The 19,412-nt window shown below is 44.2% G+C and overlaps 1 protein-coding gene across 1 annotated transcript in view; it reads left to right on the top strand.

Moving 5' to 3' along the window:
- LOC147679024 (solute carrier family 2, facilitated glucose transporter member 9-like) overlaps positions 1–19,412 on the top strand; it is an 803,060-nt gene that overhangs the window by 216,209 nt on the left and 567,439 nt on the right. The window contains exons 2-3 of the mRNA XM_086942759.1: positions 1,097–1,241; positions 13,839–13,983. Coding sequence (XP_086798885.1) covers positions 13,960–13,983 — 24 coding nt within the window. The 5' untranslated portion in view covers positions 1,097–1,241; positions 13,839–13,959. The remainder of the gene's footprint in view (positions 1–1,096; positions 1,242–13,838; positions 13,984–19,412) is intronic.

The raw sequence follows: 19,412 nt of genomic DNA, 5'->3' as shown, positions 1-19,412 counted from the left end.
TGGTCGGCCGCCATTGGTTTTGACCGCCATTCAACATCTTATAAAATTTTTCAGATTTTGAGGAACAAACACTGAAAGCAGTAATTTGTTTAAAAAAAAAAAAAAAATGAACTCCACACCCTGGGAGTGTTCTGCCAGGGTGTAGGAGGTCAATAGTCTTTTTTCTGTCTCTCGCAGTGCCAGACAGTAATGATATATATTACATTGTCCAACCTAAATAAGGTGGGCGGTTGAATGTCTTTTCTCAGACGTCCCCATCTCTATCTGTCGGAGAACATCTTCCGTGGACATAGGCAACCTGGGTTCCTTTGACGGAAAACTAAGGGGCAGATTTACAAGCCCCTTGCTTCACTTTTGCACCGCTGTTGCGTCACGTTTAGTGTTGCAACAGCAGCGTAAAAATGCGGCCCATTTACAACGTGTTGCATCTCGGGAGATGCGTTACGTTGTAAAGCCCTGAGTCACATTATACCTGCGTCAGATATAATGTATGCAGGGTGGGCGTTCCAACACAAAAAAGCCTCGTAGAAGTGACGCAGTGAAATCTACAAGATTTCACTGTGCCACTTCTAGGACGCCACTGCGTCAAATTCTTACGCCTGCTTGAAGCAGGCATAAGGAGTGACACAGCACAATGAGGATAGGCCTCCACCTGCATTGCTGGAGTTGTGTCGTGCTTGCGACACGACTCCAGCAATGCCTGACTTTTGCGTCAACAGATACGTCAGAATTTGACGCATCTGTCAATCCTTGCGCCATGGTGCATCGTATTCTAAATACGGTGCATCCATAGTGGCTCATGTGTTGCTAATGGTGGCGCAGGAAAAGTGACACATCTTTACAGATGCGTCACTTTCTTGTAAATCTGCCCCTAAATGAGAAAGGCAAACGGAGGGTTTGGTGGATGGGTACTCCATCAGGTTTTTTGCACAGATGGGCCCAGACAAAGCCAAACACACCAGTCCTAAGCACAGGATCACTTCTCAGAGTAGCAAGAATTCAACTTCAAATGATACACAGCATCCAGCCAGCGTCCTATTAGGTCTAACTGTACTTCTCCTACCCTTAATAGTAATCCATGACTTATTGTTTTCAGTCGTTCAAAGAGGTGCTGTCAACTAAAGTAACTGAATGTCAAATCTGAGACTGGAGCTGCTGAGACAAGGACGTCCACCCATCTGAGAGGGTTCTTTACGTGAGCCAGAGATCAGACTGAAATGGCCAACCCTCTATTGAAGCTGGTGAGTACTTTACTTCTGTTTACACAACTCTTTCATCACGAATCTCAGAATATTTGTGATAAAAACGTAGCCTGACATAAATATTGTTGTGTATTACCCTTTACAAAATCATCCCTCTAATATTTCTATAAACAATATTTATGCTATAATATTATTATCAGGCATTATTTGGCTACTATATTTTGATACCAACCCATAGGCGCTAGAAGTAGGGGTGGTGGAGGGGTGCTACAGTGCCCCCAAAAATAAACAGGATGGAGCTCAGAAGTTGCAAGAGCAATAACGATTCCTATCAATTTTGTTTTTATCCTGTCACATTTGCTGTGATTTAAAGACAGTGATCAAAAATCATTCTATCACGTGGGAAATTGTTGCTAATTTTTTTTAACATGCGAAATACTGTTTACATTCTCTGACTGCAACTCGAGAGAATTTTCTGAACTGAACTTTGTGACAATCGTGAAGAGGTTCAGGAAAAGGGGAAAGGAAAGGCTCTAGTGTGCTACTTTTTTTTATAAGTCCCTGATCCAATCTGTAGCCGGGACTTGTTTCTGGATCTTAAGAATGATGAGGAACTTTCTGCCCCTTCTTTCTGTCCCTTTGGGAGTAGCCGTGCACTTTATAAATACCATACTAGCAGCCCGTCCCAACGTTGTCCGGGAGCAAAAGGCTGCTTCTGGGCCCCTGCCCGCCCTAACGTTAAGGCTGCTTAAGCTTTTCTGTTGCCAAGCTCACGTAATCTCCCCCACAGTTCCCAGCGCCTTGAAACCTTTGAGGGGTAAGATGTAAGCACTTTACAAATACCAATTTGTATTATTATTATTCATTGCACCAAGGATGCTGTTCTCCTCTCCTGTATATTTCACAACCCAATCAACTCTGGGAGTCATCCCGGTTCACGTGACGTCGAGCAATCAAAGTGAACAAACTCACTCAGGCCTGGCACGGAGATGTCTGGCTGCCGGTTGCTGTTGTGAAAAAAAAGTGTCTCGGCATGCCTTAGCTAATCTGTGATCCTCTGCACAAAGCCCCTTCTTTCGGGAATGTACCCTTCATGGGGAAATCCCTGTGCGCCGTCATCACCCCACAGCGGTGCGCCTCCGTATGGGAAAAGCGTTTTTCATGACGTCTGAGACAATGCCTCTTTCTCAGTGTAGCACCCCTTGCTCTGGGAAATGCCCTGTCTAATTAACCCTCCATTCAGTGGGCCGTCCGAGGAACAGAGAGGGGTCTCTTTCCTCAGGTCTGCATGGCTAACAAACATCGACAATGGGCAATCAGCATGCTCCTGTGATGACGTCTGTTTGGACTTGAAATACGGGGCGGGGACGTCATTACCCTGATGCCACCTGCATGGCTCAGGGTCGACCTCCGCTGTAAATGCCGGTAAATGACACGCTCGTGTTCAAAGTTCACAATCCTAAAAAACCTTGTTCTGTAAAGAAATGCCTGTTATTGACACACCCACTGAGCACAGATTAACTTGCACTCGTGCACGGCTACCTTCATGAGCCTTTTTAAGGTGCATACAAGGACCCTGGAACAGGCTACCCGAGGGAAAAGGGAATTCTTTAAACTGTTCTGTAGCCACTATTGCTGAAGTAAGAAAGAGACCGCAAGAGTGTACGCCGCTCCTCCCCGCGCTTCTCTGATGTCAGCACGCATGTCGCGGCCGGCGCTTCTTCCAATGGACTACTTTTTTTTATATTAAATTTTTTAAATAACGTATATTTGTTTTTTAATATAGCCTATGTCCATCTGCTTGCCCTGACGTTTTCAAAGATGTATTGGGTGTTTGGATTAGTGGTGTAGTTTTCGAGTTTACCTGGCTCAAAGGACACACTTCTCTCTTTATAATAGTAGTATAGATTAACATAACATAACACCCAACAAACTTTAAATACCTGTGAAAGAACTGTACTAATGTTTCAGAATATATCAATATTGAGGACTGCGCAAATGCAAATTCAGCACACTTCTTGTAATTCTGAGTTGTAATTCAACCAAAGATGTTAATAGCATCAACACAAATCCAGACACAACAGTGGGCTCCAAAATGCATCACTGGTTACATATGATTTTAAAATTGTTTCAGCACCACAACACTGACCAAGCTCAATATCCTCCCTCCATTGCCCTTTACCATGCATGATAATCCCTGTAGTTAACAGTGGGGTGACAAAACCTTAGAGGGGGGCTTTGTGATATGCCCATGCCACCTTGTCCTCATTTCTCATCTTGACAAGGGCACCCATGAGTTGAGCTATCCCAGAGGGAATGGAACACCATACGCTCTGTACCTAGAGCGCCACATTATCCCTGAGGTGAAACAGAACCTATGTGTGTGGACAGCACAGTGCTTTTTGAATCCCAAACCCTAGAGTCCCTCTTTTTTCCCCACTTCACCTTCCCCTGATAGATGCTGAATCAGGGTCAATATGAACATTTCACTCGGCTATGTTGATTACTTGTATCAGTTTCAAGTGTGTAGTATACCTGGTCATGCATAGTGCAGTAACACTCAACTTCTAGACACAGTGATGTCATTTGAGATGTCATCAGTGATGTCATCAGTGATGTCACTGATCATGTCATGAATGATGTAATATGTGACATCATCAGCAGTGGATTGCGGGAGCGCGAGTTATAGTTAGTACAACTAACTATAACGGGGGAATTTCAATGGTTTTATACAAATGAAATGTACAGCTAACTATAACACCCCTGAAACCTATGTTTTTTGAGTAAATTTCTAAGGTTTTTTAAATGCTAATTCCTAAATATAACATGTCTGAAATCTATGGTTTTTTCAGTGAATTTCAAAGATTTTTTAAATGCTAATTTGTAAATAATTTTTTATTTTTTTTATATTTTCTAACTACATTTTTTTAATCTTTTTATTTTTAGATGTTATTTTTAAATTACATTACACATTTTTTTTATTAATTTTGTTTTACATAAAAATATTTGTTCCCATTATTTTATATTGTTTATAATATACTTACATTATTATTTTCTTTTTTTTGCAGTTGTGCACCCTACGAACACCCTACTCATTTACTGCGCAAAACGTGTCTGCCATTTAGGGTCGCTGTTAAGGATCCGCAAAGGGCGTGCGACCGGTACAACTTTACCCACGCGGTTGCTATGCGACTTGTGCGCGTCGCCTTGTGCATACGCGAGATGTACATATAACGTGATGTGACGGGCGCGCAATAGCGCGTGATGTCATATACATATCAGACGCGGTGTGTTCGCGACTTCAGCGAATATTTTAATGTTGAAAAACTAATTTATATATATTTAACATAAATATTAAGACAAGAGATTATCGGAGGTTATTATTTTAATAATTTTCTTTAACATTCTTAAAAAGTACATCACTGTTATCCTATGGGTAGAACTTCACTTAGCAGGTAAATAGTGTTATCATTACCTTTTCTCACTCAGTGGTGGATCCTGGATACAGCAATGCTGCATCTCCTCTAAACAGTTGAAAGAATGCAAATCACCAAAGACGCTCAGAAGCCCACGTCTTTTTAAAAAAAAAATATCGATAGAATGCGCGGATCATACACGCACGCCTCGATTTTTCCCCGAAAAAGAAAAAAAAAATAAGGGACCTGGGAGACCTTGTGGGATCCCCTGAGGAGACCTAGAGGATCAGGGTGTGTCTACCCTCCAATTTTCACGTTTTAAACACACATTTCACATGCTTCTTCAGCCTGCCTTGTACGGAGACATAAAATGAATGCCAACAGTTTCTAGTTTCGAATGTTGACAACCACTTGACAGGCAATTAGCCTTCAGCGCGTGATCGGAAGGGTGCGCTTATGGTACGATGACAATAAGCGGAGTATACGTATTCAAATTTTTATGTGAAGTGGGCCGCGTGGCCCCCCTCCCGTGCTGCAAAGCCCTCCTCCTGAAGTCACTTCAAGACCACGGGGACATCCAAACTCCATCTATGTAGGTACCCCGTAGGAGTTGCCTTCACTTTGCACATGCATGTTTGTGGTAGTACATGCGTGTTAATGTTACGCATGCGCACAATACGTCCCACCGTCTGGCTATGTACCCCTAACGTATTTCATTTTATTTGTGCATGCTCAATTACAACATGCCCAATCACAGCTCTCACACCCAGTGACATCATGCTCGACCAATCATCCTTCTGCAAAGCATTTATAAGCTGCCACCCTTCTTGAACTTTTGCTATTCCGCAGTCACAGCCATTGAGAGTGTTCGTATCCACTTCTTCCTAGGTGAGCACTTTTTTAAGAGTAATTCAATTAATTAATCTGAACAATCTTTAAATACTGCGTAAATGCAAATTTATGTTCGATTTGGCAATGCTGTTTTTAAGCACGCTTTCCTGCTTTTTTATATTGTTAAAGTTGACTTCATAACTTTTGTTTCTGTGCAAATCACTTAATCCTGGTGCGTTCGTTTATTTTGCCAAGCACCACGTGGCCGCTCCTACAGCAGTGTGCTACGTGCTGTTCAAGTGAATACGATGTAGTTTTTCTCGTGTAAGTAGTGCGTCACGTGCCCCATGCATTGCAAAAGTAATGTTTTCGGCAAAAGTGTATTTTAGCTCGGTTTTCAGCTCTTATAACTTAAATATTTTGCCTTGCTAGGCGATGTTTCTGAGCAACACTTAATCCTGCTGCATATAATTTTTTAAGTAGTGCATCACGCGCTGCTTCCTCCCCATGCACTACACATGTAATTGATTGGTTAATGTTGTATTTTAGCACGCTCTCCATGTCCACCTCGGAATCCAAGCAATAATGCTTTGTGAAAGTATGGAGGGAGACCCATGTTGCAGCCTTACAAATGTCCATTACATAGACACCTCTAGCCAAAGCAGATGTGGAATCCTTTGCTCTAGTAGAATGAGTTCTGATACTTTCAGGAGTCTCGTTCTTGGCCAGGGCGTAGCATATCTTAATACACAAGAGGATCCACCAGGATAGCGTTCTCTTGTGGACAGCTTTGCCCTTCATCTTCCCCATAAAGCCAACAAAGAGCTGGTCGTCCAACCTCAAGTCCCTGGTTCTGTCCAGATAGAAGCTGACCACCCTTTGAGGATCTAGGCGGTGAAGTCTCTTCTCCTCCTTGGAAGGGTGAGGGGGAGGATAGAAGGTTGGCAATGTAATACACTGTTCCAGGTGAAAAGGAAAAACCACCTTAGGCAGGAAAGCAGCCCTGGTCCTAAGGACCATCTTGTCTGCATGGATAGTAGTGAAAGAAGGCTTAGAACAAAGAGCCTGCAGCTTTCTTACCCTCCTGGCCGAGGTAATAGCCGCCAGAAAAATAGTCTCAAAAGAAATTGGAGAGTCCCAAAAAAACCATTGTGCGTCAACGATGTCAACGACGACCGGATCGCGACCAGCGCCAGGACCCCTGGCCCACGAAGACCCCGATCGACCCGCCTGACGTACTCCGCCGCCACCCTCATCGCTCTCAACTCCGGCCGACTCCCTGAATGCCATCAAGCCACACCACGACACACCCACGGACCTTTCAGCTGCCACGCCTGCAAGTTCTCCTGCATCCGGACCAGCCCCGCACCAGCACCCGCCAAGTCGAACTCCAGCAGCACCCACCTCAAGTGCATCCTGCTCAACACCCGCTCCGTCCACAGACACGCCATCGAACTCTGGAACCTCCTGGACGCCACAGCCCCTGACGTTGCCTTCCTCACGGAGACCTGGATGAACGCCTCTTCGGCTCCCGACATCGCCATCGCCATCCCAGAGGGCTACAAGATCATCCGGAGGGACCGCAACGCCAACCAGATGGGAGGAGGCATCGCCATCATCCACAGGGACACCATCCGCCTCACGACCAGCACCGACAACACCCTGACCAGCGCCGAACACCTGCATTTCCAGATCCACACCAACCCGAACACCACCCTCAGAGGCACCCTGATCTACCGACCCCCTGGACCACGCACGCAATTCAGCGAGGACATCGCCGACTTCGTCAGCCCGCATGCCCTCCCCTCCGCTGACTACATCCTCCTGGGGGACCTGAACTTCCACCTGGAGAACAACAACGACCACAACACCAGCACCCTGCTCGACAACCTCGCCAACCTGGGACTCAAGCAACTGGTGTCCACCCCCACCCACCTCGCCGGACACACACTCGACGCGGTCTTCTCATCCAGCACAGACATCAACTTCAGCCACGCCACAGAGCTTCAATGGACGGACCACAGCTGCATCCACTTCACCTTCAAGAGAACGACGACCCACCAACACCAGCAACAGGCCGCCCGCAGAAGCTGGAACAAGATCACAGCAGACCAGCTAGCCACCTCCCTGAGCCAACACCCTCCTGCCAGCTCAGCGAACCCCAGCCAGGCCGCCGACAACATCACGAAGTGGATCAGCAACTGCGCGGACGAACTCGCCCCGCTGAGGACCCCGCCCAGCAGACCCGGCAGCAAGAAGGCCCCATGGTTCACCGACGAACTCAAGAGCTCCAAGAAGAACTGCCGAGCCCTCGAGAAAGTCTGGAAAAGGGACCCGACACCGGACAACAGGACCTCCTACAAACTGGCCACCCGGAAACACCACCAGCTGATCCGCGCCGCCAAGAGAACAGCATTCAAGGACCGGCTGGACAACAACGCACACAACAGCAAGGAACTCTTCAACATCGTGAAAGAGCTTTCCAACCCCAGCGCAGGAAACAACGACATCACCCCATCGCAAGACCTCTGCAACTCCCTCGCCTCATACTTCCACAACAAGATCACGGACATACACAGCAGTTTCAACAACCAACCAACGCACACCACGACCGACCTGCCACCCCCCCCCACCACCACCCTCCACGCCTGGACCCCGATCAGCACAGAAGACACCATCCGCACGATGAACTCCATCCACTCCGGATCACCAACCGACCCCTGCCCTCACCACGTCTTCAACAAGGCCGACGCTGTCATCGCACCCCACCTGCGAGACATCATCAACACATCCTTCGACACCGCCATCTTCCCCGAAAGCTGGAAACACGCCGAACTCAGCGCTCTACTCAAGAAACCAACAGCGGACCCCACCGACCTCAAGAACTACCGCCCCATCTCGCTTCTCCCGTTTCCAGCCAAAGTCATCGAGAAGACCGTCAACAAGCAGATGGCCGCCTTCCTCGAGACGAACGGATCCCTCGACCCCTCACAGTCCGGCTTCCGAGCCAAACACAGCACCGAGACCGCCCTCATTGCCGCCACCGATGACATCCGAGCCCTGATGGACAATGGAGAAACAGCGGCCCTCATCCTCCTAGACCTCTCCGCGGCATTCGACACGGTCTGCCACCGCACCCTAATACGGCGCCTCAGCAACATCGGAATCCGGGACAAGGCGCTGGAATGGATCATCTCCTTCCTCGACGGAAGAACACAGCGAGTCCGCCTACCACCGTACAAGTCAGAGGCCTCCGAAGTCATCTGCGGCGTCCCCCAAGGATCATCACTGAGCCCCACCCTCTTCAACGTCTACATGAGCCCCCTCGCGGCCATCGTACGCAAACACCACCTCAGCATCATCTCCTACGCCGACGACACCCAGCTGATCCTCTCCCTGACCAACAACCCCGCCGCCGCCAGAGCCAACCTGCACGAAGGGATGAAAGAGGTAGCCGAGTGGATGACGACCAGCCGCCTGAAACTGAACTCGGACAAGACGGAGGTCCTCATCCTGGGCTCTTCACCCTCCGCCTGGGACGACTCCTGGTGGCCTCCCGCCCTGGGCACCGCACCCAAACCGACAGACCATGCACGAAACCTGGGCTTCATCCTGGACTCCTCCCTCTCCATGACCAGACAAGTCAACAGCGTCTCCTCGGCTTGCTTCAACATCCTACGCATGCTACGGAAGATCTTCTGGTGGATCCCCTCAGAGACCAGGAAGACCGTCACCCAGGCCCTCGTCACCAGCCGACTAGACTACGGCAACGCCCTCTACGCCGGGACCACCGCCAAGCTCCAGAAGAGACTCCAGCGGATCCAAAACGCCTCAGCCAGACTCATCCTCGACATCCCACGGTCCAGCCACATCTCCGGACATCTGAGAGACCTTCACTGGCTCCCCATCAACAAGAGAATCACCTTCCGCCTCCTCACCCACGCACACAAAGCCCTACACGACCAAGGCCCGAGCTACCTCAACAGCCGAGTCAACTTCTACGCTCCCAAACGCCACCTCCGATCAGCCAACCACGCCCTCGCCGCCGTCCCCCGCATCCGAAGAGCGACTACAGGAGGAAGGTCCTTCTCCTACCTGGCCGCCAAGACCTGGAACTCCCTCCCGTCCGACCTGCGCCTAACCCAAGACCACCTCTCCTTCAGGAAGAAGCTGAAGACCTGGCTGTTCGAGCAGTAGCGGCACCCCCCCTCCCCAGCGCCTTGAGACCCTACGGGTATGTAGCGCGCTTTACAAGTGTCACTGATTGATTGATTGATTGATTGATTGATTGGAAAAAAGGTAACTGACATCAGCATGCAGGCGAGGTCTTCTTATGGCTCCGGTGATGTCATATGGAGTCGCGAGTGGAGCCGTGCCATTGTGACGTCCTCGTCGAAGTGGGAGAGCTAAGAAAAGATTTCCATGGAATGCTGCCGCAAGGGGTAATTCAAAGGTGGGGAATCCGTAGGCAGATGTATCCATCAGAACAACAAATTCCACAATGCGCACTGATAGAGCCACCATCTACTACAATACATTCAGCCCTACTAATATTAACTCTCCATTGCTCAGAAAAAGCTCATTAACAGTAAACCATTGCAAAAATCCTATTTAGCAGTCACTAGAACCTGGGAAGCAATCAGAATTTTGGGGTACCCTATTTTTGGGTTGCCTACATTTTCCAAAACAACAGTTGATGATTTCTCTGTTCTCTGATAAGACTGATCAAAGCACCTATGCAGGAACAGGGACAGTGTTAAACCTCAAGCATGCATGAGGCAATGTGTCCCTAATTGGGACCCACATACAAAGGAGAAATAAATAGCATTCAAGGCAATAAATTGTCTGGAGTTGGCTTTAACATGTAAACCATAAAGGCTTATGCATAACTTGAGGTGCAATGCACAAGGCACAAATAAACGTAATTCAAAATGCGTATCAAGTCAATATAGGGAATTAGCGCAGGGCTCAAACAAATACTGACATGAGGTCAAGGCAATCATATTCTTAGTCCATATCATAAAGCAAAGTGACCATGGTACGGTCTCCAAAATCGGGACGTTAGATGACTGGCTCACATCCAAAATTCCTCATATTAATTGGCAAAACTACAATAGAAGTCAATGGAAATCCATAGTCAGCAAAGGGTGAGCAGATGTAGCGATAAACTGGTAAATCAGTTCTGAAACTATACTACGTAACAAAATGCCACAATTTCTAGCACTATCTCCTAAATGAAAATTATACAGGACCTATTCTAACCTAATGTCATTGGAGGTAGGAGTACATCTAGTTGCAGAAACAATGCAGTTCACCCACAGGAAATGGGCTCAGACTACCATAGGCAAGAAGAGCTTTGAAAGTAACAAATGTCTTCTTCCGTGGTACCTCGAGAACAGCATGTCAGTACAAAGCATTTCAACAGTGCACATGTTGATTATGTGTGGTGTCAGAATAAAAAAAGAAAACAAACCTCATAGGTGGACAAGAAGCAGGATGGAATCGAGGTCCAGTTCAGGCCTAGTAAGCTAAGCACAGAAAAAATACAGGTTTTTCGAAGTGAGGCTTATTCTGTGTGCAGAATAATGTTTAACATACATTTTTTGTAAAATCAGAATCAGCTTTGACATATATTTATGGAAAATGACATTTTAATTAAATTATTTTTTCAATTAAATTACTTTTGAAAATAATTAATAATACTAACATACATTTAGACATTTCGAAATACACAGTTTTAAACTAATAAATTAATTAAATGTAATTCATAGCGCTATCACTAATGTAATAGCCACAAACGTATATATGCGTATGTGTGTGTAAGTATAAATTAGAAATATGTATTCATAAACCCATATATATGCATACATATATAATGCTAAATTTAAGAAATGTAATTCTTTAACAATGCAAAACCTGTGAAATAACGGGTGAAAACTTACCTGTGGCTCCTGATGTATCTCCAATAATGTAATTGCTCCCGATGGGTAGTCTGTGAAGTAACACTAGCAGGCCTTAACTAATTACTTCAACCTCCTGGGTTACAACTCTCATATCTGCTAACATTGGAAGCAGCTAGAAAAAGCTACCTTTATTTTGTGTAAAAAATACAGACAGCCAAACACCATAATATGCCATTTCTGCCCCAAAGACCGGAAAGCCTGCATTTGTTTGATGTATACACTAGTGCACACTTCTTCCATTACTCAACCTGGATACAGACACACCGAACTTGCTTTACTTCTTGTTGCAACAACATATCTCAGAGTAAAGTGTTTGGTCTGCACAAAACAAATATAGCCACTTACTGCCTGCATATATCTGTATTGTAATTACTGCTGTATTCTCACTACTTTACATAGCTGGTAACTGCAGGGCTACGCGGGTTTTTGCAAGTTTATGAATGCGTTGCTTTTTTAAGTAACATAAATATGTATAACCCGAGCTATTCAACACCTCCTAGTCTTTAGGTGCACAATGTTTACGTACATTTTCTGACACTGTGTAGCCGCATGACAATTGTGAAAAGAAGCATCCTGAAATGAATGAAGCAGGAACAACAAAGAAAACACATGGTAATGTCAGTTACTTGTGCTAAGTTTTTGATTTATTGATAATGTCAATGATTGCAGTAATGGGAAACTACTGGTCATCATGACACATATTACAGAATTAGGGAAAGAGACAGATGAACAGAGAGTGGGGCAGACAAAAAGACTGAAATTAACAGAAAAAAAACAAACACATAGGCAAAGCAATTGTCGTTTCTTAGTAATATAATAATATCCTGTCCCAATGTTTTTGTTAAAATTATGTGGCAATGTAGTAAATCCATAATTATGAGATAAATGCTGCAGCAATAGACTAGCTTAAATCCAATGACCCTCACCACTGCCTATTGTTTTTATAAACAATGTATTTAAGGAATATAAACAAAGCCTAAATATTCCTATTCAAATATGTGCAATTGATATCTGCACTTTGAAGAAACCATTTTTTTCAATTTGCCGCCGCGAAATATCTACTTAGCATACAAAATATATACAGGTAACTGTGCATATAGTTGTCCTCTATTGCCACCTCTGAATTCTGGTCTTGCAGCTTTTGGCTGTGTAGTTTATGGCGTCACTGGAACATTTTGAAAGTAATATTGGATCATATTACATAGTTACCTTTTGTGTGTATATATATATATACACACACACACACATCAAGCACCCGCATATACCCACCCACACACACAATGCTATTGTCAGGCAGTTTAAATATTTTCAATGAACAAAGTGTTTGGTGGTCGGCCGCCATTGGTTTTGACCGCCATTCAACATCTTATAAAATTTTTCAGATTTTGAGGAACAAACACTGAAAGCAGTAATTTGTTTAAAAAAAAAAAAAAAAAATGAACTCCACACCCTGGGAGTGTTCTGCCAGGGTGTAGGAGGTCAATAGTCTTTTTTCTGTCTCTCGCAGTGCCAGACAGTAATGATATATATTACATTGTCCAACCTAAATAAGGTGGGCGGTTGAATGTCTTTTCTCAGACGTCCCCATCTCTATCTGTCGGAGAACATCTTCCGTGGACATAGGCAACCTGGGTTCCTTTGACGGAAAACTAAGGGGCAGATTTACAAGCCCCTTGCTTCACTTTTGCACCGCTGTTGCGTCACGTTTAGTGTTGCAACAGCAGCGTAAAAATGCGGCCCATTTACAACGTGTTGCATCTCGGGAGATGCGTTACGTTGTAAAGCCCTGAGTCACATTATACCTGCGTCAGATATAATGTATGCAGGGTGGGCGTTCCAACACAAAAAAGCCTCGTAGAAGTGACGCAGTGAAATCTACAAGATTTCACTGTGCCACTTCTAGGACGCCACTGCGTCAAATTCTTACGCCTGCTTGAAGCAGGCATAAGGAGTGACACAGCAAAATGAGGATAGGCCTCCACCTGCATTGCTGGAGTTGTGTCGTGCTTGCGACACGACTCCAGCAATGCCTGACTTTTGCGTCAACAGATACATCAGAATTTGACGCATCTGTCAATCCTTGCGCCATGGTGCATCGTATTCTAAATACGGTGCATCCATAGTGGCTCAAGTGTTGCTAATGGTGGCGCAGGAAAAGTGACACATCTTTACAGATGCGTCACTTTCTTGTAAATCTGCCCCTAAATGAGAAAGGCAAACGGAGAGTTTGGTGGATGGGTACTCCATCAGGTTTTTTGCACAGATGGGCCCAGACAAAGCCAAACACACCAGTCCTAAGCACAGGATCACTTCTCAGAGTAGCAAGAATTCAACTTCAAATGATACACAGCATCCAGCCAGCGTCCCATTAGGTCTAACTGTACTTCTCCTACCCTTAATAGTAATCCATGACTTATTGTTTTCAGTCGTTCAAAGAGGTGCTGTCAACTAAAGTAACTGAATGTCAAATCTGAGACTGGAGCTGCTGAGACAAGGACGTCCACCCATCTGAGAGGGTTCTTTACGTGAGCCAGAGATCAGACTGAAATGGCCAACCCTCTATTGAAGCTGGTGAGTACTTTACTTCTGTTTACACAACTCTTTCATCACGAATCTCAGAATATTTGTGATAAAAACGTAGCCTGACATAAATATTGTTGTGTATTATCCTTTACAAAATCATCCCTCTAATATTTCTATAAACAATATTTATGCTATAATATTATTATCAGGCATTATTTGGCTACTATATTTTGATACCAACCCATAGGCGCTAGAAGTAGGGGTGGTGGAGGGGTGCTACAGTGCCCCCAAAAATAAACAGGATGGAGCTCAGAAGTTGCAAGAGCAATAACGATTCCTATCAATTTTGTTTTTATCCTGTCACATTTGCTGTGATTTAAAGACAGTGATCAAAAATCATTCTATCACGTGGGAAATTGTTGCTAATGTTTTTTAACATGCGAAATACTGTTTACATTCTCTGACTGCAACTCGAGAGAATTTTCTGAACTGAACTTTGTGACAATCGTGAAGAGGTTCAGGAAAAGGGGAAAGGAAAGGCTCTAGTGTGCTACTTTTTTTTATAAGTCCCTGATCCAATCTGTAGCCAGGACTTGTTTCTGGATCTTAAGAATGATGAGGAACTTTCTGCCCCTGCTTTCTGTCCCTTTGGGAGTAGCCGTGCACTTTATAAATACCATACTAGCAGCCCGTCCCAACGTTGTCCGGGAGCAAAAGGCTGCTTCTGGGCCCCTGCCCGCCCTGACGTTAATGCTGCTTAAACTTTTCTGTTGCCAAGCTCACGTAATCTCCCCCACAGTTCCCAGCACCTTGAAACCTTTGAGGGGTAAGATGTAAGCACTTTACAAATACCAATTTGTATTATTATTATTCATTGCACCAAGGATGCTGTTCTCCTTTCCTGTATATTTCACAACCCAATCAACTCTGGGAGGAGTCATCCCGGTTCACGTGACGTCGAGCAATCAAAGTGAACAAACTCACTCAGGCCTGGCACGGAGATGTCTGGCTGCCGGTTGCTGTTGTGAAAAAAAAGTGTCTCGGCATGCCTTAGCTAATCTGTGATCCTCTGCACAAAGCCCCTTCTTTCGGGAATGTACCCTTCATGGGGAAATCCCCGTGCGCCGTCATCACCCCACAGCGGTGCGCCTCCGTATGGGAAAAGCGTTTTTCATGACGTCTGAGACAATGCCTCTTTCTCAGGGTAGCACCCCTTGCTCTGGGAAATGCCCTGTCTAATTAACCCTCCATTCAGTGGGCCGTCTGAGGAACAGAGAGGGGTCTCTTTCCTCAGGTCTGCATGGCTAACAAACATCGACAATGGGCAATCAGCATGCTCCTGTGATGACTTCTGTTTGGACTTGAAATACGGGTCGGGGACGTCATTACCCTGATGCCACCTGCATGGCTCAGGGTCGACCTCCGCTGTAAATGCCGGTAAATGACACGCTCGTGTTCAAAGTTCACAATCCTAAAAAACCTTGTTCTGTAAAGAAATGCCTGTTATTGACACACCCACTGAGCACAGATTAACTTGCACTCGTGCACGGCTACCTTCATGAGCCTTTTTAAGGTGCATACAAGGACCCTGGAACAGGCTACCCGAGGGAAAAGGGAATTCTTTAAACTGTTCTGTAGCCACTATTGCTGAAGTAAGAAAGAGACCGCAAGAGTGTACGCCGCTCCTCCCCGCGCTTCTCTGATGTCAGCACGCATGTCGCGGCCGGCGCTTCTTCCAATGGACTACTTTTTTTTATATTAAATTTTTTAAATAACGTATATTTGTTTTTTAATATAGCCTATGTCCATCTGCTTGCCCTGACGTTTTCAAAGATGTATTGGGTGTTTGGATTAGTGGTGTAGTTTTCGAGTTTACCTGGCTCAAAGGACACACTTCTCTCTTTATAATAGTAGTATAGATTAACATAACATAACACCCAACAAACTTTAAATACCTGTGAAAGAACTGTACTAATGTTTCAGAATATATCAATATTGAGGACTGCGCAAATGCAAATTCAGCACACTTCTTGTAATTCTGAGTTGTAATTCAACCAAAGATGTTAATAGCATCAACACAAATCCAGACACAACAGTGGGCTCCAAAATGCATCACTGGTTACATATGATTGTTTCAGCACCACAACACTGACCAAGCTCAATATCCTCCCTCCATTGCCCTTTACCATGCATGATAATCCCTGTAGTTAACAGTGGGGTGACAAAACCTTAGAGGGGGGCTTTGTGATATGCCCATGCCACCTTGTCCTCATTTCTCATCTTGACAAGGGCACCCATGAGTTGAGCTATCCCAGAGGGAATGGAACACCATACGCTCTGTACCTAGAGCGCCACATTATCCCTGAGGTGAAACAGAACCTATGTGTGTGGACAGCACAGTGCTTTTTGAATCCCAAACCCTAGAGTCCCTCTTTTTTCCCCACTTCACCTTCCCCTGATAGATGCTGAATCAGGGTCAATATGAACATTTCACTCGGCTATGTTGATTACTTGTATCAGTTTCAAGTGTGTAGTATACCTGGTCATGCATAGTGCAGTAACACTCAACTTCTAGACACAGTGATGTCATTTGAGATGTCATCAGTGATGTCATCAGTGATGTCACTGATCATGTCATGAATGATGTAATATGTGACATCATCAGCAGTGGATTGCGGGAGCGCGAGTTATAGTTAGTACAACTAACTATAACGGGGGAATTTCAATGGTTTTATACAAATGAAATGTACAGCTAACTATAACACCCCTGAAACCTATGTTTTTTGAGTAAATTTCTAAGGTTTTTTAAATGCTAATTCCTAAATATAACATGTCTGAAATCTATGGTTTTTTCAGTGAATTTCAAAGATTTTTTAAATGCTAATTTGTAAATAATTTTTTATTTTTTTTATATTTTCTAACTACATTTTTTTAATCTTTTTATTTTTAGATGTTATTTTTAAATTACATTACACATTTTTTTTATTAATTTTGTTTTACATAAAAATATTTGTTCCCATTATTTTATATTGTTTATAATATACTTACATTATTATTTTCTTTTTTTTGCAGTTGTGCACCCTACGAACACCCTGCGCAAAATGTGTCTGCCATTTAGGGTCGCTGTTAAGGATCCGCAAAGGGCATGCGACCGGTACAACTTTACCCACGCGGTTGCTATGCGACTTGTGCGCGTCGCCTTGTGCATACGCGAGATGTACATATAACGTGATGTGACGGGCGCGCAATAGCGCGTGATGTCATATACATATCAGACGCGGTGTGTTCGCGACTTCAGCGAATATTTTAATGTTGAAAAACTAATTTATATATATTTAACATAAATATTAAGACAAGAGATTATTGGAGGTTATTATTTTAATAATTTTCTTTAACATTCTTAAAAAGTACATCACTGTTATCCTATGGGTAGAACTTCACTTAGCAGGTAAATAGTGTTATCATTACCTTTTCTCACTCAGTGGTGGATCCTGGATACAGCAATGCTGCATCTCCTCTAAACAGTTGAAAGAATGCAAATCACCAAAGACGCTCAGAAGCCCACGTCTTATTAAAAAAAAAATATCGATAGAATGCGCGGATCATACACGCACGCCTCGATTTTTCCCCGAAAAAGAAAAAAAAAATAAGGGACCTGGGAGACCTTGTGGGATCCCCTGAGGAGACCTAGAGGATCAGGGTGTGTCTACCCTCCAATTTTCACGTTTTAAACACACATTTCACATGCTTCTTCAGCCTGCCTTGTACGGAGACATAAAATGAATGCCAACAGTTTCTAGTTTCGAATGTTGACAACCACTTGACAGGCAATTAGCCTTCAGCGCGTGATCGGAAGGGTGCGCTTATGGTACGATGACAATAAGCGGAGTATACGTATTCAAATTTTTATGTGAAGTGGGCCGCGTGGCCCCCCTCCCGTGCTGCAAAGCCCTCCTCCTGAAGTCACTTCAAGACCACGGGGACATCCAAACTCCATCTATGTAGGTACCCCGTAGGAGTTGCCTTCACTTTGCGCATGCATGTTTGTGGTAGTACATGCGTGTTAATGTTACGCATGCGCACAATACGTCCCACCGTCTGGCTATGTACCCCTAACGTATTTCATTTTATTTGTGCATGCTCAATTACAACATGCCCAATCACAGCTCTCACACCCAGTGACATCATGCTCAACCAATCATCCTTCTGCAAAGCATTTATAAGCTGCCACCCTTCTTGAACTTTTGCTATTCCGCAGTCACAGCCATTGAGAGTGTTCGTATCCACTTCTTCCTAGGTGAGCACTTTTTTAAGAGTAATTCAATTAATTAATCTGAACAATCTTTAAATACTGCGTAAATGCAAATTTATGTTCGATTTGGCAATGCTGTTTTTAAGCACGCTTTCCTGCTTTTTTTATATTGTTAAAGTTGACTTCATAACTTTTGTTTCTGTGCAAATCACTTAATCCTGGTGCGTTCGTTTATTTTGCCAAGCACAACGTGGCCGCTCCTACAGCAGTGTGCTACGTGCTGTTCAAGTGAATACGATGTAGTTTTTCTCGTGTAAGTAGTGCGTCACGTGCCCCATGCATTGCAAAAGTAATGTTTTCGGCAAAAGTGTATTTTAGCTCGGTTTTCAGCTCTTATAACTTAAATATTTTGCCTTGCTAGGCGATGTTTCTGAGCAACACTTAATCCTGCTGCATATAATTTTTTAAGTAGTGCATCACGCGCTGCTCCCTCCCCATGCACTACACATGTAATTGATTGGTTAATGTTGTATTTTAGCACGCTCTCCATGTTTTTTAATAACCTTAAACTTCATTGGCCCCCTGTTCTATCTCATTATGCAGATATCTCAACCATGAGACGTACTGGTCGCCACAAGCTGTCCTGCCCATACACTATACCACGTGGTGGTGAACAACTCGACACACCAGATCCACCGACTGCTCTCCATATGTTATCAGCCGAAAATTGCAATGGGCCTAATGGAGTTAAAGGTTTGTCTTCAACATTTCATGATAAAAAACCATTCTGAGATAAGCACTTGTGTATTTCATGTGATTGCAGACGGATAACTGTGTTATTGTCATGTTTTACTAGAATTCGTAGGCATTCTCAAATCAACCAGACATTTAAAAAATAGCATGTTCTCCCGATTTTATTGCCCAAATATGTGATTTATAATTGAACAATGTATGAGTTATAATTTTTCTTGCTTCTATAAATATATTTATAAAATATAAATCTGTATTGTGATAGTCTAATAAACGTTTCTTTCTGAAACCCATTTCTCATTTTAAACGTTTTCAGCCTGTACTTCATATACAAAGTAAACAAAGTAAAAGTGATTTTTGTTTTTTTTTGTAAACTTGTCTTTTAATTTTCCTTGCTATTTATTTCTGAATTTCTAGATCATGGAAGTCCAAAAAGGGTTCTATTTGTGAATGAAGTTTGTGACCAATCTCGGCC

The sequence above is a fragment of the Lissotriton vulgaris genome, chromosome 11 (assembly GCF_964263255.1).
Source record: "Lissotriton vulgaris chromosome 11, aLisVul1.2, whole genome shotgun sequence".
Classification (NCBI taxonomy): Eukaryota; Metazoa; Chordata; class Amphibia; order Caudata; family Salamandridae; genus Lissotriton; species Lissotriton vulgaris.
The sequence above is the reverse complement of the archived record's forward strand: the minus strand, read 5'-3'. Positions and strand labels throughout refer to the sequence as shown.